We start from the raw sequence: 22,400 nt of genomic DNA, 5'->3' as shown, positions 1-22,400 counted from the left end.
ATTGGCTGAGAATGGAAGAGGTAGGCGGGAGCGGAGGGGGAGAGAGGAGAGGTAGGGAGTGAGGAGGGGCCTAGGCGCGTGAGGCGTGGCCTGGCTGCATGAGGTGACTGTGATTGGGTGAGAGGCGGGACCTGGCTGTGCGGGGTGCAGCTTTATTGGCCGTGGGGCGTGCCCCGGACTCGTGGGGCGTGCCCCGACTGCCTGCACCAGGATTTCATTGCTGGGGCGGGGGCTGTCTGCGCGGGTTCTTATTGGCTGTGGGGCGGGGCCTGTGTGCGTGGGGGTGGGAGGGGGGTTGACGTCGGGCGGAGCTTGGAGGCAGTGGCAGAATCAGGAGCGATGCGGCGACGAGGGGAGCGGGGCCTTGCCGACAGCGGGGACAGGGACGGCGACAACGGCCATGCAGAGGACAGGAACAACACGGCCCGGCGGCAGCGGTGAGGGCCCAACGCGGGGTGGGCAGCCCGGGCTGCTAGGCTGTTGTGGGGGGCTCTGCTGGGCGCTTGTGTCCCTGTCCCTGTGTGGCGTTTCTCTGACGGGTCCCCCTGTCTTTCGCCACCACGTGACTGTGTCCCCTGTCATTGTGTCGCATGTTCCGTAGGTCCGTCCCCGTGCCACAGCCGTGATCCCGCGTCGGGGCTGTCACCTCGTGCTGTGGCCGTGACCCCACGTGTCCCCCTCCAGCCGCGGCTGTGCCCAGCCTTGTACCACAGCCATGCCCCCATGTCATCCCGCCATGGCTGCGATCCCACATCATGGCCATGAACCCCACCCCCGATCATGATGGCACCTTGTGCCGGTGTCCCCATGTTACCTTGCTATCCCTATGAAGCCACGTGGTGGCTTGTTCCTGTGACAGTTGTCAGAAGTACCCCTTGGTGGACAGCTCTCCCTGGTCCCAGCTTGTGAGGTGTTGTGCCAGAGTGGGTGTGAGTTCTCAGTCCTGCACTTAAACGTGAGGTGTGGACCAGGAGTAGCACCCAGTAATTAACTAAAGCAGCCCTGAGGGCTTTGCAGGTCCGTTGCTGCTGGTGTACAGCGGGACAGCTCACACCACAGTCTGGGAGGGTGACTGGGTTTTGAGGAGCTCCCCATGGCTTGTGGCACCCTGCACCCTCTTGGCCTACCCAGAGGACCATGCCAACCTTCCCTGGCACCTGCTTTCTCAGCATCTTGTGGTACTTTGCAGGGCAGGCAACAGGCTAAATCTGTTTCAGCAGCAATGATGGTGACCTTAGGCACACACTGGCTTGGACACATAGCAGAAACCTCTGCTCTAAATTTCCTAGTGCTGGAATAGTTTGCCTGTCATCTGGCACCATCATCCCACGAGAGATACTGGTGCTGGGCAAGCTGCAGCTCTTAGCTTTCTCTTCTCTCTTGGAAACTGGGGCTGACTGGTGACTCACTGGGTGCATACCCCTGACCATTGAAGCAGGGAGCTGTTGGAGGTGGTTGCACTCCTCACCTGTGCTGGTGGCACTCAAGGAACATTGCTGTGGAAACTGGTTTCTCCCATTGTGCTGGGGGCTCCCCAGGCCCCTTTCCCAGCTTTGCTCCTTTTGCCTGGAGAATTGCAAGGGGACACAAAGAGCAGCTTCAGACCCTTGTGGAGCAAAATTCACTGCGACCAAACCATCACAACTAGGATTGGGAATGAGGACCCCACTCTGTGGTGTCCCAAAACCCTGGTGGTGGGAGGGGATGTGCTGATGGGTGTCTGCCTTTCAGGGGCCGCCTGGCCTGGTGCCCTAGCCTGCGCACACTCCTGCTGGACCTGCTCCTCATCTATATCTCCGTGCCCTTCCTCATCCGCCTCTTTCCCTACGTGCTCACCAAATTCGTCTTCCTGAACTTCCGTGAGTGCCTGGAGGCTGTCCCATCTGAGAGAGCCCCTCCCAGAGATTCGGCAAGCAGGGAGCTGGGGGTGGATGTCCCCAGAAGGTGGGTGGGGCTGCACCCAGCACTTGGGTGGCACCAGGACAGCACCGTGGGCTGGAAGAGGAGCCACAGAAGGAACTTTTCCGTTGGTGCCTCGCGTTTTGCAAGCTCCGATAATTCAGTGCTGCCAACCCTGTTTGCTGCCAGATGTTGCAACACATCTGGGCATGCAGGGTGTCAACAGGGCAAGGAAAGAAGGTGGGATGTGGTGGTAGAAGGCTGTGCTCACCTGCTCCCTCCCTGAGCTAGGTATAGCACAGCCTTTAACTTCTGAGCAAATTATGTAACAAAAAATAACATTGTTTTGGGAATAATGCTTAAAAGCAGCTGGGAATGAGGGTTCTTGGGTACTTCTGGGGGGTCTTCTCACTGTTGATGAATAGCTAAAGTGTAGAGGGCAAGAGGATGGGCCCAAACTCTTTGCAGCGGTGCCCAGTGACAGGACGAGGGGCAATAGGCACAAACTGGAACCCAGAGGATTCCACCTGAACAGGAAACTTCTTTGGTGTGAGGGTGCTGGAGCAGGCTGCCCAGGGAGGTTGTGGAATCTCCTCCTTTGGGAAGATTCCGAACCCACCTAGAGGTTGTGATGCTGGGCAAGCTGCTGTGGGTGCCCCTGCTTTAACAGGGGGGTTGGACTGGATGATCCAGAGGTCCTTTCCAACCCCCACCATGCTGGGATTCTGTGCTGCCCATGTGAAGGCTGTGATTTCTCCATCAGTGGCCTTCCCCTTCTTTGTGGACCTTCGTCGGCCAGAGCTGCTGCTGAACAACACCATCAGCCTGTACCTCACCACTGAGCCAGACATCACAGTTGGAATCTGGTGAGCAGGGCAGCCCTGGCATCTCTTGTGGGCACAGGTGGGACCTCTGGGGTAACGCTGTTCTGGTTCCTCCAGGCACACGGTGCCAGGCAGCAGAGCACCAGAGGCACAGGGCAAGGACCAGCACTGGTATGAGGAGGCACTTGCTGATGATCACCCTGTGATCATCTACCTGCATGGCAATGGGGGGACCAGGTGAGTACCCAAGAGCATGCTTGTACCTTTCCCAGGGGAAGACTTCTCCCAGGGGACCTCCAGCTGGAGGTGCTGTGGTGGTTTCTGACCTCATGAGTCAAGGGAGAAAAGTTAAAGGGAAACGTCAAAACCCACCCACCCCAGAGCATCCAGCTCCCTTCCCTGGGAAAAGGTCAATTTAGTCCCTTACCTGGACCAGTGCTGGCAGGGAGGGTGCTTTGAGGGTCCTTCCCCAAGATCTAACCTCCCTGTCTCCATCAGAGCTGCAAGCCACCGTGTCCAGTTCTTGAAGGTAAGTGGTCCCCTGTGTGGGGACCAGAACCTGCTTGGAGTAAGGCTCCTTATGCTGGCTCTGGGAACCCCAGAGGGACCCTGGGCAGAGTGAGCTCAGCCCCTCTGGGGGTGTGTTGGGCTGCATTCCCCTGCCCCCCAGGATGTAACACGATTCTGCTCCTCTGACAGATGATGGGGGCTGCTGGCTTCCACATCCTGGCTCTTGACTACAGAGGTAAAGTCACTTCCTGGCCCCTTGCTGAGTGACCTCCTTGGGGACAGTCCCTCGACCAGTGTCATGACACCGAACCTTGTGCCCCGCAGGCTATGGGGACTCCAGTGGGCACCCCACGGAGAGTGGCTTCACTACAGATGTTCTGGCACTCTATGACTGGGCCAAAGCACGGAGTGGGAACAGCAGCATCCTCTTTTGGGGACACTCCTTGGGGACAGGGTAGGTGTAGGGACAGATGAAGTGAGGACAGCCTGTGGGTGCTGGGGCCAGACCGGTGCCACCCAGAGATGGACCAAGGGGCTGGAGCAGTTCCTTGGTGGAGGCTCCTGCAAATAAAAGCCACCAGGGAATGGGGTGCCAAGGGCACCGTGCACCCCATCAGGGCTTTGTGGCTGCTCCCCTCACTGTCACCTCTCTTGTCACAGGATTGCCACAAACGTGGCAAGGAAGCTGCAGGAGGAACGAGGTAAGGGCCAGTGTGGCTGTGCCACTACAGATTTTTGGGGGCCACAGAAGGGCGGAGGAGCCCTGTCACTCTCTGCTCAAGCACCAGGCTTGGCCCCTGTGCTGGTGACAAGTGACTGTCCTTATTCTCCCTTGTGGGAGGGAGCTGTTTTGGCCTTCTAGCTGCTGCCTGGGATGGAAGCATGGCAGCAGCTCAGTGTGTGGATGGACCCTCCAGGCCATACCTGCTCTTGCCCTGTTTTACTCTCAGGGGTCCAGGTTGACGCTGTGGTCCTGGAGTCACCCTATACCAACATCCGTGATGCAGCTGCTCACATCCCCATCACCAAGGTGAGCCCCAGAACTCCGTCCATCAGGTCCACCAGCAGTGATGGGTGGGGAGCTCTGTCTATGGGGTCCCTCTGTGGTGATGGGTGGTGGGCTCTGCCTGTGGGGTCTCCCAGTGGTGGCATCCCCAGCCACACAGGCCTCACCCCAGCAGAGGAAGGGTACATCAAAGCCATGATTTAGCACCCCCCCCCCCCCACTCTCTCCCTGGCAGATCTACCGCCAGTTTCCAGGGTTTGGGTACCTCATCCTGGACTCTCTAGCCCTGGGCGACATGTTCTTCCGCAGCGATGAGAAGTGAGTTCCTGCAGGGATGTGGGGATGATGCGGGGACCACCTGGAAGAGGAGGGATAGCTGGGACAGGTCACACCCTATAGCTCCTCTTACTTGTGTTTGCCCAGCTTACTCGTGCTTTACAAGTGGCTTTTTATTTGCATAACTTCAGATATCAACTTTACTTTTGAGCAAAGTCCACAAACCAACATCGGGTTTTTCTGGAGCCCTGTGTACTCAAGTACACCCAGATTGCAGCACCCACACCCTGGGGTGGCAGGTCCCTCTTCCTGCCTATTTGTGGGTGTCTTTGCCAAAAGCCACCTGTTTGACAGGTGTTTTTCTTAATCCTGAGGAGCCCGTTGCAGGGCTTTAAAAGTTATTAGGATGCTGGGGTGCGCAGCATGGACGTAGCAGCATAGAGTCATTTGGGATGGAGACCTTTAAGATCACAAAGTCCAACCATTAACCCAACACTGCTGGGGTCACTGCTAAACCACATCTGTCAGCACCAGATCTAGATCTCTTTTCAGTCTTTCCAGGGATGAGGACTCCATCACTGCACTGGGCAGCCTGGCATCATCAAGTTGGGGAAGTTCTTCTGGGTGGGCGGGGATAGCTCTGTAAGGCAACATCAGGGAAAGGGAGTCAGGTTTGCCCATGGAGGCTTCCATGGGTCTGGCAGCTCCAGAGTGACTCCCCCTTGCTGTGCTTGCTGCCTGCAGTGTGAAGGTTCTGGCCTGCCCGCTCCTTATCCTGCATGCAGAAGATGATGATGTGGTGCCTCCACATCTGGGTCGCAAGGTGAGACCACCATCCTCTCCCTGTGGGAATTAACAGGGCTTGGGCACTAGTCTAGCCTGGTTTTGGGGCACTGAAGAAGAGGGAGAGGGGGTGGCCTTCCCCAGGGTGCCAGGAGGGGATTTGGGGACCGCTGTGCATGCTGCTAACTATGCTTCCATCCCCTGGCAGCTCTTTGAGACGGCACACAGTGCCTACAAGGACAAAACCAAAGTGAAGTTCATTACCTTTCCTGAAAAACTTGGCCTGGGCCATGACTATATCTCTTTCAATCCAGAGCTGCCCACCTTGGTGAAGTAAGTATTGCTCCAGAACTGGGGTGGGAGGCATAGAATGAGTTCTGGTCACTTCTTCCAAGGGTGCATCCTCCTTGGACACAACAACACAGGTGCCTTCACCTTGCTCCTTCCCCTCCATCTGGTGCTGGCATCAGTTTTTTTGAGGTTCATCCCCTAAGCTCATCCTCAGCAGCATGGGGAAGGGGTCCTGAGGGCAGCACTCAGCTTCTCTTCAACCTGGGTGCTTTTCTGTAAGCCCAGCTCAGACCCAGGGATCAGAAATGAAGCTCTTGAGCAGCACAGCATGGTCAGTGATATAGTGAAGGTTTATTTGGTCTTGTTGCAGAGACTTCTTGAAGATGAAGTGACACCAGCTGCCGTGTGCAGTGACCACAAGCACTCCCCCCAGTCCTCTCCAGGACCGCCCCTCCCTGCCAGCTGCACTGAACTTACTGCTCTATGTAATAAAGACTACTGAGAAGCGTCCTCCCTCACCCACTGCCTTGAGGGAGCTTCAGGTTGCTCAGCAGATGGAGACACCACTGTGACCTGGGTGCTGCTACTGGGTTAGGACCCCCCTGCAAGCGCTTTTGGGGAACACCACATGCAGCACTGGTGGGGATGTATGAACGTGACTCCAAACAAAACCCCTAGCAAGAGCAGAGCCAACAAGAGCTGCGCCCCAAATCCTGCTTCAGCAGCACCAGCGAGAGCTCAGCCAGCTGTGCCAGCCACCCTGTCCTGCACCAAGTCCTGGCAGCTCACCCACTTTCTCCCTTAGCATTGGTGCAAGCCCACATTTCAGGCTTCAGCCCCTTGGGCTCCAATGGCACTTTTATTAGCACCTAGGCAAGCAGCAGCAGGCCAAGGAGGGTTAGCTCCAGCTATACAATTCCCCCTCTTCCCCTTCCCTATCTGTAGGGAAACCAGCAGCAGCCAGCCAGAGAGCAGACAGCAGGCACTGTGTCACAGCACACATGCTGGTGTCCCACCCCCGGCAGCTCCGCGTCCCTACGCCGCTGTGCCATTGAGGGTCTTGTCCTCAGCTGAGTCCCGGGGCTCGTTGGGGGGTGGGATCTTCAGGTCAGAAGGTTCCACGTGCCAGATATCCCGGGCATACTCCTTGATGGTACGGTCACTGGAGAACTTGCCAGCTGCAGCAATGTTCCTGATGACCATCTTGGTCCACTCCTTGGAGTTCTGCAAGGAGAGCAGTGGGATGGTGAGGAGGGAGGCTTGTGCTCATGGGTGTCACACTGGCACAGTGAGTGGCTTTCAACCACAGTCAGGAACCACTGCAGTAGGAACCCAGCTGTGTGCACAGCCCCAGCAGCCCCCTTTCTCCAGAGCTATGTAATCATCACCACCAGCATCAGTATGTGGTTTAATAGCCATGGTGGTGTTAGGTTGATGGTTGGACTTGATGATTTTAGAGGCATTTTCCAAGCACTACCATTCTATCATTCTATCGCTACACCATCACAGCTCCCCTGCCTTGTCCCCAGGCTGGCACTCACCAGGTAGAGCTTGCTGACCTTCTCCTGACACTTGACGTAAGCCTCATAGTCTGCAAACACTTTAAACCTTTAGCAGCAAAGAAAAGAGGAATCAGGAACAGTAGAAAAGAGTAGGCAGAGGCCTCTCTACACAGGGTGGTGGGGTGGTTGCATAAGACAGGGTTACAGCTACCAGGTTTAGAGCTTCCTCCAACACGAATGCCTTGACAAACTCGTACTCCCCAGGCCCTGTTTACAGGGCCCTGTAAGCCTGTGGGTGCTGAAGCACAGGCTGGATGGGTACTCCAGGGGGAGATACCCTGTGTTAAGCTCACTGGAGACTCACCAGTGCAAACACCCACAGCTCTTGTCTGCTTAGTGCTCTAGCCACGAAAGCCCTTGAGATACCTAAAACTATCTGGTGAAGGTTACACACCTAAATATGTCTCGACCTTGATCTATCCCATGATTTAAATGGGGCCAGTGTGAGGTGTCCCCATGTGGTAGAGCCTTTTGTACCCATGAAGCATCATATACATAACATCAAGGCCGGAAGACGTAACCTTGAAGGCCAGAGGGCAGATAGTTGGTGCAAGGGTACCATGAGTTTGATAAAGAGACTCAGGTCAGGGGATGGATGGCATGCTGGGCCTCACCTGTCATGGTGGAAGAGCATGTTGACCACATCTTTGAAGAGATCAGGTTCCTCTGGGGAGAAGAAGCCACTTGCAATCTGGTCAACAGCCTGTTTCAGCTCAGGGAGCAGGTCATAGTACTCCTGGGCATTGTACCTGGCAAGGAAGGGTTGACATGAGATGGTGGAGCTCCACCTGAACACAGGGGCAGCCCCACAGCATCCCCATCCCTCACCCTTCCCTGTCCAGCTCTATGACATCCTCCACCCTCATGCCGAAGATGAACAGGTTTTCTTCTCCAGCCTCTTCGGCCATCTCCACGTTGGCTCCATCCATGGTGCCGATGGTCAGGGCCCCGTTCAGCATGAACTTCATGTTGCCTGTACCCGATGCCTCGGTGCCTGCGGTGGAGATCTGCTCCGACAGGTCAGTAGCAGGGATCACTGCCAACAAAACAGACACGAGGGCTTCACAGTAACCAGCCTTAGGTTTGTATCATGCCAAAGGATGTTAGATCTGCTCTCTGGCAATGATGGATTCATGGTGGATGCCTGTGGGGTACACATCCTCTCCCCACTGTGTTCCCCATGTGGGCTACCTTTCTCTGCCAGTGAGACCCTGTAGTTCTCCAAGAAGATGACCTTCAGCTTGCTCCCCACAGTAGGGTCATTGTTCACCACGTGAGCCACAGCATTAATGAGCTTGATGATCATTTTGGCCATGTGATAGCCCGGGGCAGCCTAGGAGAAAAGCCATGGGTGAGCCCTGGGGGTTGGTACCAGAAGCAGGTGAGGAATGCCCAGTTCCCAAGTGCCCAGGCAAGTACCCACTCATCTCCCATTACCACTCCATCCAACCTACCTGTTGTGCCACAAAGCTTTTTGGGGCTTCCATGATTACAGGCAGCATATGGCTGTGCAAGCCCCGCCAAGAGCTTGGTGCCTTGCTTGCCTTGAAGCTAGCAAATGCTACTCCAGCACTTCCTGGAGGGCTTCATGGACATCTGCACCTAAATCCCATGGGGCATTTTCAAAGATATCCTCCAAAATACTTTAAACTCCTGACCCAGTACCTGAAGGGGCCTATAAGCAAGCTGGGGAGGGACTTCTTATGAGGGATTGTAGTGATAGGACAAGGGGGAATGGCTTTGAACTGGAAGAGGAAAGATTTAGACTGGGTATTAGAAAGAAATTCTTTACAGTGAGGGTGGGGAGACACTGGAACAAGTTGTCAAGGGTGGGTGTAGATGCCTCCTGCCTGGAAGTGTTCAATGCCAACTTGGATGGGATCTTGAGCAACCTGGTCTAGTAGAAAATGTCCCTGCCCATGGCAGGTGGGTTGGGAGTAGATGATCCTCTAAGTCACTTCCAACCCAAACCATTCTATGACTCTATGACCAAACTTACCTTGCCTCCAATGATCACTGTCCTGGGCACAAACAGTTTTGCAGGATCCCTCCTGATGCCTGGAGAAGAGGGCAGTGTGGTGTCACCTGCTTTAGCTACAGCCCAGGGGGTGGAGATGCTGGTGCACCCCCAGGGCAGGCTGTCCCCTGGGGCTGTGTGGTGGCTTACGGTTGTACATGGTGATGATGTGCAGGCAGTTCATCAGCTGCCGCTTGTACTCGTGGATCCTCTTCACATGCACGTCAAACATGGAGGAAGGGTTGATCTTCACCTTGTACTCCTTCTCCAGGTACAGAGCAAACTTCACCTTGTTCTCCTGGGTTAGGGCATGGAGAATGTCAGCCCCCAGCCTGTGGTCCCCTTCCCTGTGCTTCCCATCCACACCTCACCTGCTTCACTTTGGCAACCTCTCGGATGAAGAGGTCATCGTCCACAAACTCATGCAGCTTTGTCAGCTGGCTCAGGTCCCGCACGTAGTCCTCCCCAATTTTCTGCAGGAGGAGCACAGGCACATGCTGACCTTGGGATGGGAAGGCAACCACCTTCACCAGGCAACGCTGCTCCCACCCAGCAGAGCCAGAGGTGCTTGGAAAGCAGAACAGAGCACTCACAGTATCATAGGAGCACAGACTGGTGGGGGCTGGAAGGACCGCTGGAGATCACCTACTTCAGCCTTTAGTGCTTCTCTGTAGCCTCCACTGGACTCTCTCCAGTAGTTCCCTGTCTCTCTGTAACTGGGGAACCCAGATCTGGGCATAGTACTCCCACTGTGGCCTCACTAGGGCAGAGTAGCAGGGGAAGAGAACCTCTTTTGACCTGCTAGCTACACTCTCCTTAATGCACTCCAGGAGACCTTTGGCCTTCTTGGCCACAAGAGCACATTGCTGGCTCATGGTGAACTTGTTGCCCAGCAGCACTCCCAAGTCCCTCTCTGCAGAGCTGTTTCCAGCAGCAGGCCAACCCCTCACCTGTACTGGGGCAAGGAGTTATTCTCACCCTCACTGAACTCAGGCCAGATGCAAACAATTTGCCCATGTGGAAGATGTAAATGGCAGAGGTTGGAGTGCTGTCCCTGGGGTGAGGGGCCAGCATGCTCCCCTTCCACCATTACCTCAGCGATGAGCTCCGCCAGCCCCGGGTTGCAGAGCAGGAGCCAGCGCCGGGGGGTGATGCCATTGGTCTTGTTCTGAAACTTCTCTGGCTCCAATGCCGCAAAGTCCTCAAAGCTGCGAGGGCGAGGAGGGGACAGCTCCAGGCTCACCCGCTTGGTACCACCACCCTTCCCCGAGACAAGAGCAATCCACCGCCACCACCCCCTGCCTCCCCTGGCTTACACTTGGGTCTTGACGATTTCGGAGTGGATCTTGGCGACGCCGTTGACGGCGTGGGAGCCGACGATGCAGAGGTGAGCCATGTTGATCCTCTTGGTGCTGCCCTCCTCGATCAGCGACATCCTCCGCAGCCGCTCCATGTCGTTAGGGAACAGAGAGGCGATGTGCTGCCCAGGGGGGATGGAGAGGTGCTGAGTGGTGCTGCTGCTGCTGTTTAGGGATGTCCCACCCCAAGGCTTCTGAGGAGGAGGCAATGTCCCCATTGCATCTGACACCAGCCTGAGTACTGGGTTTTGCTCCAGAGCCTCCTCTAAAGGAGGTCCCCTTAGCCAGCATGGATGTCTCTGGACAGGAGGACTCCCAGACACCCATAAAGAGAGGCTTGTGGGCACATGCCTGGCCAGTGATGCCCTTCCATCAAAAGCCTGGTGCTACCTGACCAAGAAGCCAAACTACCATCCTCTTTGTACCCTCAACCTCATCCTTCTCCAGTATGATTTTAGGTAGCAAAGAAATGCCACCAGGCAAGTCCCTAGAGAAATGGGCAAAGCCTTTAAAAGTAGCCACTAACTGTGGGATGGCAACAGACTGGTGGGAAGGGCTCTTCCACACACCAGCCTCCCAAAAGAGAAGCCAGAGCCACCCAACCATACACCCAATATCAGTTTGTGCATCCCCACACCACAATGTGCAGCATTCCCTTCCCTCTCTTCAGAGAGGGCTTCTGAGCACTTACATCCAGGTGTCTCTGGTTAATCTCATAGATGATCTGCAGGTGTCTGGGGAGCAGCTTCTCCACCAGGTCTACTGGCCACCGCTCCAGGGCTTCAGGGAGGACTGTGTGGTTGGTGTATGCAAAAGTCTGCTTGGTGATGTCCCAGGCCTGCCAGGACAAGAGCCAATGCTGAAAGTAGCCTGTGGTGGGTGCCATCACCTACATGTGGTCACTGTGGCCAGCAGTACAGCTGAGCCAGCTCCTCAATGTCCATGGTGGTTAAACCCAACCTGAGTGCTCCACATCACTCTGAGCTACCAGGAACCACAAAACTGGTTCCCCAGCTTCTCAGCCACAAGTAGGTGGGAGTGCAGGTGCAAGTGGGGAGGACCCAAGGGCTCTCCCTACCTTGTTCCATGGCAGCTTCTCAATATCCACAAAAATCCTCATCAGCTCAGGGATGGCCATGGCAGGGTGTGTGTCATTCAGCTGGATGGCAACCTGCAAAAAGAACGTGAGTGGCACTTGAGACACATGGAGGATGTGAGAGAATCCCACTGCCTAAGTCAGCTAGGCACAGGAGGGTCCACAAAACCACTCCAGCCTTGGGTATGAATCTGGGAGGCATTAAAATGAGCTCCAAGAACGTGCCAGAGAAACCCTGGCTCCTACCTGGTCTGGGAAGGAATCAAACACGGTTCGGACGCTGTCTGTGCTCCCAAATTTGGATGCTTTGAAGCGACGAATGATGTCCTGGAGGGTGGCAGCCACCACAAAGTACTCCTGCTTCAGCCGCAGCTCCTTCCCCTCAAAGAACTGTGAGCACAACAGCAACACACTTCAGGGCTGCACCACACTGCCCAGGCAGTTCCCTGCCATGTGGACACCCATATTGGCACACATCTGTGGCATGGCATGATGAGAGCCTCCAGTGCTTCCCCCAGAACCAGTTTAAGAAGCAGCTCAAACCCTGGTATCGCATCCATGTCTAGTTTCAGCACAGGGGTTTTGAGATACAGAACAGTGAGGGTGGTGAGACACTGGAACAGGTTGCCCAGGGAGGTTGTGGATGCCCCCTGCCTGGAGGTGTTCAAGGCCAGGTTGGATGAGGCCTTGAGCAACCTGGTCGAGCGGAAGGTGTCCCTGCCCATGGCAGGGGGGTTAGAACTAGATGATCTTGAAGGTCTCTTTTAACCCAAACCATTCTATGAATCTTTGAAGCTATGAGATGTGCTGGTAGAAACAGGTTTGAAGCCCTCCCCAGGCATGGTGGAAAGCTGGTGTCCCCAGTGCTCTGGACTGAAAATTTTGGTCACAAAAGGGGCTGTGTGAGCAAAAATTACATTCACTGTTCAAACAACACAAACCATCAACCCACCAGTCCGTCATAGAGGAGCTGGAGCTGTGGTGCCACCAGCTCTTCTCACCAGGGTGGAGGCAAGATTAAAGGGAGAGAAAAAACAAACCATCAGGGCCAGTCCAAAACAGGTTGCAGGCAAAGAAAGCTGCGCTCTGTCACCTTCTCCTGCTCCACAACTTTTTTGCACCCAGGGAAGGGCTGATACATCCCATCACACAGAAAGGAATCAGAGAATTGTTAAGGTTCAAAAAGACCTCCAAGATCATCAAGTCCAACCTTCTACCCAACACCTCCATGACTACTAGAACACCCTCAGCAAGAGGGTTGGGGTGCAAAGAGCAGTTTGAGGCCCAGTCTCTGGTTCTGGACTGCCAGTGATGGGCAGAGAAATGCCAGCAGTATCCAGCAGTTTGCCTTCAGGTTCTGTTTTGAGACTCGAGGGACACTTCTACAGGAGGACATGCTCATCCTCACTCCTTCCCCTTTACCTGGATTTCACAGAATCACAGGATGGTTTGGGCAAGAAGGGACCTTTCAAGGTCAGGAGGGACATTTGGAACTGGAGCAGGTTGCTCAGAGCCCCACATAACCTGACCCAGAATGGCTCCAGGGATGGAACACCTACCATAGCTCTGGGCAACCTGGGACACTGTTCACCACCCTCAGCATCAAGAGCATCTTGCTGCTCTCTAGTCTAAGTCTCCCTCTTTTAGTTTGACCAGGAACATCCTTATCTCTTCTGCAGCCCTGAGCAGCACTGATAAAGAGATACAAATCCCAGCCCAAGCACTAAAGGTGTCTTGAAACCCAACAAAACCATCTGTGCAATGTCCTGGTGTCCACAGTCTGTAACCATCCCCCAAAGAGAGCCATCCCTCCATCCCAACTTACATTGTCATTGGGGTAGAGGACACGGGAGATGTTCTCTGCCAGGTTCCTGTCCAGCACAGCCTGGATGTAGTCTCCAACATTGACTGGGGAAGAGCACAGGGATAAGGTGGGTGTGGGACCTTCTCTGCAACCCATCCCCCCCAGTACCCCACCAGTGGCCACTCACAGTCCCGCAGGTTGAAGTCGTTGGGTGCCCGAGCTGACCAGAGGCGCATGGTGTTGACAGTGTTGTTCATGTACCCGGGCACGGGGGTATCATAGGGCAGTGCCAGCACCACCTAGCACACAGGCAGGGCAGACACAGCTGGGCTGTGACCCCAGATGTGCCCCCCTGGCCATCCCACAGACCCTCCCACAGGAGCAAGCTCAGGGCTGTATCCAGCTTTGCATGTGTGGACATCCTCGGTACCTTCACCATACCCGGCCCAGGGACACCACAGGTCAGGTCCAGCACTAGGTGATGGGACACCAAGGGGAGTTCTCCAGCATGCTAGCCCTGGAATGTGCATACCTGGGTGTCAACCCACTTGGCACCAGCGGCAGTGTGCTCTACCCGGCCATAGAAGTGCACGGGCAGCATGTACTCGGGGCGGGCTTTCTCCCAAGGGTTGCCATGCCGCAGCCAGTCATCAGCTTCTTCAACCTGCCAGAGGAAGCAAGAGTGGTGATGGAGGCCATATGGAGGCTCCAGCTGCTTGTGACAAAAGGGCACGACCTGGCCATGGATTTCATAGAATCACAGAATGGTTTGGGTGGGAAGGGATTTTCAAAGGTCATCTAGTCCAACTCCCCTACAGTCAGCAGGGACATCTGCAACTACAGCAGGTTGCTCAAGAGCCCCAAACAACCAGGGATGGAGCATCTGCCCCATCCACTATTCTCTGGGAAACCTGGGACAGTGTCTCACTACTCTCAGCATGAAAAAAAAAAATCTCTTCCTTCTTTCTAGTCCAGATCTTCTCTCTTTTAATTTAACCTCATCACCCCTTGTCCTGTCACAACAGGCCCTGCTTGAAAATCCACAGCTTTCTTGTAGGGCCCTTTACGTTCTAACCTAAAGCCTCTTCCACCCTCTGATGGTTGAATCCAGGCATCAAGCAGCAGAGCCAAAATGGAGAGCTGGATCTGGCCTCTTCATACCTTCCCACATCATCCTTGTACCACCTCAGCCAAACCATCCCCATCCCATGAGAAGCAGAGACATGATTTCTCCTCCATCCTGACCACAGAGCAGCTTTCATTGTGGTGCTGGCCATGAGGTGGGGATGAGGGCAGCCAGAACACCCTCAGGGAGAGCAAACCACTAGCCCCTGTGAGATGCTGCTGGGAAGCACAGCACATAGGATAGATGCAGCTACCTGTGGGAACACTGGAGAGGTAGTAGCCTCAGAAAAGGGATATGGTGGGGATACAGTGAAGATCTGGTAGAGCTATGGCTGATGTCCCCACTATGCAGGCAGGCCCCTGCACAAACCCAGCTCTGGAAGAAAGGTCATCACACTGATGACTTGTGGCTTTTTTGCTAATTAACTGGGCCACTAGCTGGCCTGAATAGGAACTGTGACACTGACCTGATCTCCAGCCTTGCCCACTGGAGCCAGCTGGGAATGAAGGATGAGCTGCCCTGCTGCAGGAAGGGATGTTAAGTGCCACTACTGGTTGAAGAAGTTCAACTTGTTGGAGAAATCTGGCAAGTTCTAAACATCTCATCATCTCCAGCAGCCTCCAAGCTTAGGGCAAGTGTTGGTACACCCCGATCTTGGCCTGATCTACGGGACCTGGGGCTGTGCCCAGAGCAGATGAGGGCCACGTGCCTCTCTCCATACCTGCCATCCATCCCGGATCTTCTGGTTGAAGATGCCGTACTCATAGCGGATGCCGTAGCCATACGCAGCCAGCCCCAGCGTGGCCATCGAGTCAAGGAAGCAGGCTGCCAGGGAGAGGAGAAAGGGAGCTGTGCTTCCCCAGGGAGCCAGGAGATAGCAGGTCCTTCTCCACATGGAGAGATGACAGCAGCCACCACACAGGGACAAAAGCCAGGGCCACCATCTACCACCACCATCTTACCCAGCACCTCTTGCTCTATGCTGAAAAGGTGGAGCAAAAACACCCCCCTGGGTCTAGGTATCCTCCTCAGAGATACAAAGCCCTTGGGGCTGTGTTCCACCACCCAAATGGGACCATTTTGGGGGCTTACTCACCAGCCAGCCTTCCAAGGCCACCATTGCCAAGACCAGCATCCTCCTCGATCTCCTCCAGTTCTTCCATGTCCAGCCCAAGCTACAGATGAGAAGGTGCTGATGGGCTGGAGTCTCTCCAAGTGCCCAGCCCCATGGAGAGAAGGCACTGCTGACATGTACCCCTGTGTGCTGCCCTGTGCCCACCACTGCTGTCCCCTTTTGCAGGTGGGCTCCAGGAGGGGTGGAAAGGCACCAACCCTTCAAGACCCATTGCTGCAGCTGATTTCCAGAAGAGCTCCACTGTCCCTCAGTGGGGTGGCAGGGACCAGCTCTGGTGTTTAAAGTCTATCACCCTTTAGAAGGGACACAAATGTCCTTGACCATGCCATGGCAAAGCAACTTGGGATGGAGGGCATCCAGCCGCAATCAGGGTGCTGCTCTCCTGGTCCCACACATTTTGGGCTGGTCTCTCAGGGCTCTTTCTCCACAACCAACCCCACAGCTGCAGCCCTACAGGTAAAGGCACCATGCTCTTGCTGCACCAGCACTCTCATCAACCAGGTGCAGGCACCCAGGTGCCCATCACCCTGGCTCCAGGTATCATCCTGGAGATGTTGAGAAGCAACTTCACCACTTCTACAAGGAAATTCAGTTTCCAGCCCAGGATGCTGTGGGAGGAAGAGTTTTTGCCTATGCAAAGCTCCTTGAGCGGCTCAGCAGGAACTACAATGGTGACTTGCCAGGCCTGAGCCACCTTTTCCCGTGGTCTGAGGTCTCTTTGATGTCCCATGGTAGCAGTATGCAGGGACAACCCCAGGTCCATGGCTACCTGTGAAAGAGGCTGGACCTTGCACTGCTCATGCGTAAGTGGCAGCACCTCCTCCCTAATTGGTCAGTCACAGATACAGGAGCACCAGCACCACTTGCAGCTGTGCTGATGTTCATGGCACTGGTCCACACAGCTCTGAGCTTCAGCAGCACCCCTGAATGCCTACAAAAGTGATTTAGGTTGTACCAGACATTTTAGTTTAGAAATGTTTGGGATGTGTGTCCATGAGGAGCAGCATGCGCAGTGAGGAAGATGTCCCTCAGAGCCTCACCTGCCACCACTGCAAAGGGAATCACAGAACGGTTTGGGTGGAAAGGGATCTTTAAAGGTCATCTGGTCCAACCCCCTGCAATCAGCAGGGACATCTGCAACTAGAACACGTTGCTCAAGAGCCTCAAACAACCTGATCTGGAATGGTTCCAGGGATGGGACATCTACCACCTCTCTGGGAAACCTGAGCCAAGGTCTTGCCACCCTCAGTGTCAAAAATTTCTTTCTTCTCTCTAGTCTGAGTCTCTCTCTTCCAGTTTAACCCCATTACCCCTTCTCCTGTCACAGCAGACCCCGCTCAAAAGTCTGTCCCCAGCTTTCTGACCAGCCCCTTTCAATGCTTAAAGGCCACCAGAAGGTCTCCCTAAAGCCTTCTCTTCTCCAGGCTGAATAACCCAAACTCTCTCAGCCTGGCCTCACAGGAGAGGACTTCCAGCCCTTTCATCATTGTCGTGGCTTCCTCTGGCCCACTCCAACCACTCCCTCTCTCTCCTGAGCTGAGGACTCCAGACCTAGACCCAGCACTACAGGTGGGGTCTAGTTTCCAAATAACCTCGCACCTTCTGCTTCTTCAGGGTCCCACCACTCAGCATCCCAGGCTCTTCCCCTTCCACCCTCACCCTGAGCTGAGCTGTCATCCTTATTGCAAGGTCAACAGACAAAAAAGAACTTCCTCTTCTTTGAACTTGTTTGCCCATGAGCTGCTCCAGCTGTTGTGCAACCACCTATGATGGTACTGGTCATGAGGGGTGCAAACGAGCCACCTAAAAAACCTTCAACAAATAGAGTGCCACATGCTGCTGGAACTGAGTTAGGTCAAGGTTTTATTCCCCTCTGCCACTGATTAGGGTTATTAATGTCCTCATCTACCCAACAATGACCTTTCCTGCAGTTCATGGGCTTGACCCCATCATTCCACCAGTCCTCAGCATGAACCCATGAGGCTGGGCAGCCCCAGCCAGGCTGCGAAGACTGGCTGTGGCCCCAGGTTTTTAAGGAGGGCAGATTCTGGAGCACCATCCATCCACACCTGTAGCTCAAGCATCAGTTTGCAGCCAGGATGGTAAAACATGGACACCCCCAGGAGCTGGAGTGCATGGCACCCTCCCAGTCTGGGTTGTCAGCACCTCCCTGGGATGCTCACCTGGTAGATGGCTTCATCACAGGCATTCTGCAGCCCCAGGTTGATCATGGTGTTCTGAAGTGTCCTCCCCATGTAAAACTCCAGGGAAAGGTAGTAGATCCTCTGGAAGAGAAAACCATCCCCAGGTCACCTTCCCTGGAGCTGGAGGAGGCACCCCGGAGCCCAGAAGCTGCTGTCAGGTGTTATCTCAATGAAAGAGTGAAAAACCTTGGTGGTCAACAGAGGAGTGGTTTCCACTGGGAATGTGAAGGCTGGAACTCCTCAGGTTACCCAGAGGTGGCCATGCCCTGCAGCTCTAGCCCTGTTCTCCTGGTGCTGCTGTTTCCCAAGCTGGGAAGAGGGTAACACTGCAGCAGTTTTGTTTGAACAAGTCCCAAAAGCAGGGACAGCTCTTGCATGGTCACCATGAGCGCACTGGTGGTACAAAGTTCAACTTTAAAGAGGAGATGTTTTCTAACATCAATTCTGAGCTGCCAAGCCACCAGAGAAGCAAGTAAGACGCAGGGACATGGGTTTCCTTTTCCATCTCTGGGGTGGTTTGGTCTCTCAGGACCAAAGTGTTCTCACCTCCCTTCTTGGGGAGACAGTGGGTGGCCAGTAACATGGAGGGTTGTGTAAGCCACCTCCTGGTGTCAGCACCAGCAGGTTTTAAGGAAGGATTTAGGCTGGAGGGAGTTGCTGACTCCACAAGTTTCCCCAGGAGCTACATGGGGTCGGGCAGGGGACGTGCAGGCAGGATCAGTTGGGTTTACTGGTTTGGTTCCAGCAGATCTGGGTGGATGGTGCACAGCTCTGCTATATAGGAGGTACCCAGATTCAAGCCCTGGGTGAAGTGCATCATCCTTCTCACCCCTACACAACATGGAAGCAGGGTTGAGCTATTGGGGTTGGCATCATCCCAAAGTCTCTGGGAGGAAACTGGAGCGGACAGGGTTTGTCCAGGTGTCAGGAGGGGATTAATGCTTAATCCTCCAACACAGACCAGCAGCAACAGCAGCAGAGAAACTCCTGCACAAACCAGCTCCTCTACACTGGGTGCAGATTAGGCTTGAGCTTGTTTGAAACCAGAGCTGCTGGTGGCTCATTTTAAAGCCCTTTCAAATAATTCAGCCCTAGAAGGTTTGGCAGCTGCTTCGGGCAGGACCGCGCCCACACCAGCGCCGCGGGACAGCAAACGCTGTTCCCATGCCCCGCACCCTGCTGTTTGTTTTGGCAAAGCAAAGGACAGTGGCCTCTCTTGGTAAAGTCCACTCCAGACACTCAGCAAAGTTAGGGGGAACATCACTAAATCTGGGAAAAGACAACCCTGTTTTTCCCACAGGAGGAGGGTTTGCACCCAAACGGTTACAATGGCCAACTAAATTCCTCATCTCCAACCCCAGCCATAAGCCAGGACTCTAGAAAATCTTGGAGGGGTTCCCATCACCCTCCAACCCCAGTCAAAAGCCAGGGCACACCTTGAGAAAGTGCAGAGGGGTGTTGGAAAGCTTATGAAAGCTTTTGCAGGGGTTCCCACCACCTTCCGACCCCAGCCATAAGCCAGGACTCACCCTGGGAAAGCTTTGGAAATATTTTGGAGAGGTTCCTAAACCCCTCCAACCCCAGTCACAAACTAGGACCCACAATGAGAGAGCTTTGGAGGAGTTCCCGCCACCCTCCAACCCCCCAAACGGGGGGGACCCCCCAAGCATCACCTTGGGGTCCTTTTCGTAGTAGTACTGCTGGGTACGGATCCAACGCCCCACCAAGTGGTCCCTCACGGTGTGGGCCAAGGCGAAGTAGTAGTCCCGGGGGGTGGCCACGTTGCGGTCCTTGACCAGGGTGAAGTGGAGGTGCCGGTTGAAGCCCCGCTTCAGCTCGGCCACGCTCTCGGCCCCCACGATCCCACGGATGCTTATCTGCTTCCGCCGCTCCTGGTCCGACAGTGGCCGCGACATCGTGGAGGGGCTGTGGGGCACACAGGGTGGGAAACACACAGACGCGCACTTGGGACACACACATACGCAGGTGGAACAATCGGTGGACAATGATATTTGGTTCCGCCTCCGCTCCGGGTTGGCACCGCCCCGGGGCTGAGCTCGCAGGATGGGGACGGGACTGGGAGGGGACCAGGGAAGTGCCACTGCCACGGGCCGCCCACGAGTGGGGCGGGAACGGGGACCTGCCACGCCTGGGGTCCTCGGGGACTACCACCCTACTGGGTGCAAAAGGGGCTGCTCCCCTGGGAGCGTGCAAAAGGTGGTGTCTGTGTATCCCGGGGACCGGCAGCCTAGATATGTCCAAAAGGAAGCGACCCTGGGGACCATCACCCTGGGGACGTGTAAAAAGCAGAGGACCCTGGGGACCACCACCGTAGGGGTGCGGAAAGTGGGGCACCCCCGAGATGCGCAAAAGGACAGTAGCCTAGGGGCCATCCCCCGGGGGGGGAAGGGAGGGGAGGAGTGTGTGCGCAAAATGGGGCACCCTCGGGACCGCCCCTCCGGGGGTGTGCAAAGGGGGAGACCTCGGGGACCACCATCCTGGGGGTGTGCAAAAGGGGGATACCCCAAGAACGTGCCAAGAGAAGGAGAGCAACAGAGCCGGGTACTAGCACGCTGCGTTCCCCCCAGACCCACCTGCACCGGTCGGAGCGGAGCGGCACGGCCCGACAGCGGCTGGGCGCGCAGGAGCCACCCTACGCAGGGCTCCGCCCCGTGGGTGGGAGGAGGACCGGTGACCGCAGGGTGCCTATGAGGCTCTTCTGGTTGGGCCCGGAGGGAGACGCTGCACTTATGGCCGAGACGGGAAGTGTAACGGTCCCGTCACGGTCCCACCCCGTCTCACTGCACCGCCCCTTCCCCCACACCCTCCCTTATCTTGCACTCACTTTTGCACTTTTGACTTTGGACCGCTTCTCTTGCACCCTTTTGCACTTCCTCCTCCCCTTGTACCCTTTCCTTGTGCCCCTTTCCTGGCCGCCCGCCTTGCATCACATCTTCACCCCCTTCACTTGCACTCCCTCTCTTGTATTCCATCCCCTACACCCCCTCCCCTTCACCCTCTCCCTTGTACCCCTTCTGTGGCACCCCTTTCCATTGCACTCTTTCTCCTGTACCTCCTCACACTCCCTTCCCTGCACCTCCTTCCCTTGCAAACCCCTTCTGCATCTCTCTCCTTCTACCCCCTCCTTGTCATTCCCCTCCCTGCCCCCCCCAGCATCCTTGCACCTGTTCCAGATTCAGATTCACAGATTGCATTGGGTTGGGAGGGACCCTCAAAGGTCATCTTGTCAATGCCCCCACAGTGAGCAGGGACACAACTCGATCAGGCTGCCCAGGGCCACGTCAAGTCTGATCATGAATGTATCCAGGCACAGTGCGTCAACCACATCCCTGGGCAGCCTGTTCCAGTACTTTACCACTCTCATTGCAAAGAACTTCTTCCTTATGTCCAACCTGAAACTACCCTCCTCCAGTTTCAAACCATTGCCCCTCCTCCTAAAAGCCCTTCTAAACAATCCTTCCCCATCCTTACTGCAGGTCCCCTTCAGATGTTGAAATACAGCTATAAGGTCTCCCTGGAGCCTTCTCTTCTCCAGGCTGAATAGCCCCAATCTGACTTTAAGCAATTCCAGGGCTGGAGTCTCCACAGCATTTCTGGGCAACCTGTTCAGTGCCTCACTACCCTCATGGGGGAGAATTTATTCTAATCTATTTCCAGCTTCTTCCAATTTGAAGCCATTAACCTTCGTGCTGTCACTCCATGACTTTGTAAAAACTCCCTCTCCAGCTCTCCTGTAGCCCCCTTTAGGTACTGCAGGGCTGCTCTAAGGTCTCCCTAGAGGCACCTGAACATGGTTCTCTTGCCAGTAGATGCCAGACAGAGCAGGACTCTGTGCCTAGAGCAGGTGTTAAATGTCTAGAACCTGCTTTCCAACATAGTCACAAAAATGGTGCCATGCAAATGTGTTCCAAGAGCTGCCAAGCCTGGAATGGAGACCTGTGTGGGTTTGGGCATCCTGGAGAGACCTCTAGTGCTGCTCTCTTTGATGTCAGAGCTGGTGAGTAGCTCTACCCTTACCTTTGGGATCCATTCTTAGGCAGTGGATGTTCTCTGGCCCTGGGTGTCCTCTGTCCTTGGGCTGTTCCCTCCTCCCTGCTGTGTGCTGCAGGGACATTGCAGTTTCTTCTATCTCTGGTGTCCTGGGCAGGATGAGCATAGTTCCGGGCTAAAGGACCCTTAATGCAATGCATTAGTGGATTTTATCTTCAGCCCTGGACACGAGCCCATGATGAGCTCAGAGACCTCACACTGAAAACTTCTCTTGAAGCACTCTGGCATTAATATTCCAACAGTGAGCCCTCAGAATCACTCAGAGTGGAAAAGCCCTTTTAGATTGAGTGCTTCTCAGGTGCCCAGGAGAACTGTCCTTGTCCTTTTGGAAACAGCCCCAACCCCACTTATCCCTGAGCATTTGCCCCTGCTTCTGGAAGAACGGCTCCTTGGCACACCAGGACCCGGCTTCTGTCGGGATTAGTGTGTGGACAGCAG

At 55.2% G+C, this 22,400-nt stretch overlaps 2 protein-coding genes across 3 annotated transcripts; one reads left to right on the top strand and one right to left on the bottom strand.

The window, feature by feature from the left end:
• The first annotated feature begins 305 nt into the window (after positions 1 to 305).
• On the top strand, positions 306 to 6,107 carry ABHD12B (abhydrolase domain containing 12B). The gene is made up of 13 exons (XM_068149112.1): positions 306 to 437; positions 1,732 to 1,859; positions 2,663 to 2,765; positions 2,841 to 2,960; positions 3,222 to 3,252; positions 3,423 to 3,468; positions 3,558 to 3,687; positions 3,894 to 3,934; positions 4,184 to 4,263; positions 4,475 to 4,557; positions 5,260 to 5,338; positions 5,507 to 5,631; positions 5,960 to 6,107. The coding sequence occupies exons 1-13, from the start codon at positions 340 to 342 to the stop codon at positions 5,979 to 5,981; spliced, it is 1,086 nt and encodes a 361-aa protein (XP_068005213.1). The 5' UTR covers positions 306 to 339; the 3' UTR covers positions 5,982 to 6,107.
• PYGL (glycogen phosphorylase L) lies at positions 5,922 to 20,564 on the bottom strand. 2 transcript variants are annotated; one of them, XM_068149111.1, is made up of 21 exons: positions 20,486 to 20,564; positions 19,565 to 19,817; positions 17,871 to 17,972; positions 15,649 to 15,727; positions 15,274 to 15,377; positions 13,959 to 14,090; positions 13,614 to 13,725; positions 13,448 to 13,530; positions 11,869 to 12,012; positions 11,605 to 11,697; positions 11,218 to 11,364; positions 10,485 to 10,648; positions 10,262 to 10,376; positions 9,540 to 9,641; positions 9,319 to 9,466; positions 9,151 to 9,209; positions 8,343 to 8,484; positions 7,980 to 8,187; positions 7,766 to 7,900; positions 7,131 to 7,197; positions 5,922 to 6,813 (listed from the first exon to the last, which is right to left on the bottom strand). In XM_068149111.1, the coding sequence occupies exons 2-21, from the start codon at positions 19,805 to 19,807 to the stop codon at positions 6,625 to 6,627; spliced, it is 2,568 nt and encodes an 855-aa protein (XP_068005212.1). In that variant the 5' UTR covers positions 19,808 to 19,817; positions 20,486 to 20,564; the 3' UTR covers positions 5,922 to 6,624. The 2 variants fall into 2 exon arrangements, with proteins under 2 accessions (XP_068005212.1, XP_068005211.1); XM_068149110.1 differs by lacking the exon at positions 20,486 to 20,564 and having other exon boundaries at positions 19,565 to 19,945.
• Positions 20,565 to 22,400: the final 1,836 nt, after the last annotated feature.

This window comes from Melanerpes formicivorus, unplaced genomic scaffold, assembly GCF_026170545.1.
Source record: "Melanerpes formicivorus ecotype bairdi unplaced genomic scaffold, bMelFor1.0.p_v2 SCAF_17, whole genome shotgun sequence".
NCBI lineage: Eukaryota > Metazoa > Chordata > Aves > Piciformes > Picidae > Melanerpes > Melanerpes formicivorus.
This window is presented reverse-complemented; position numbering and strand designations above follow the sequence as displayed.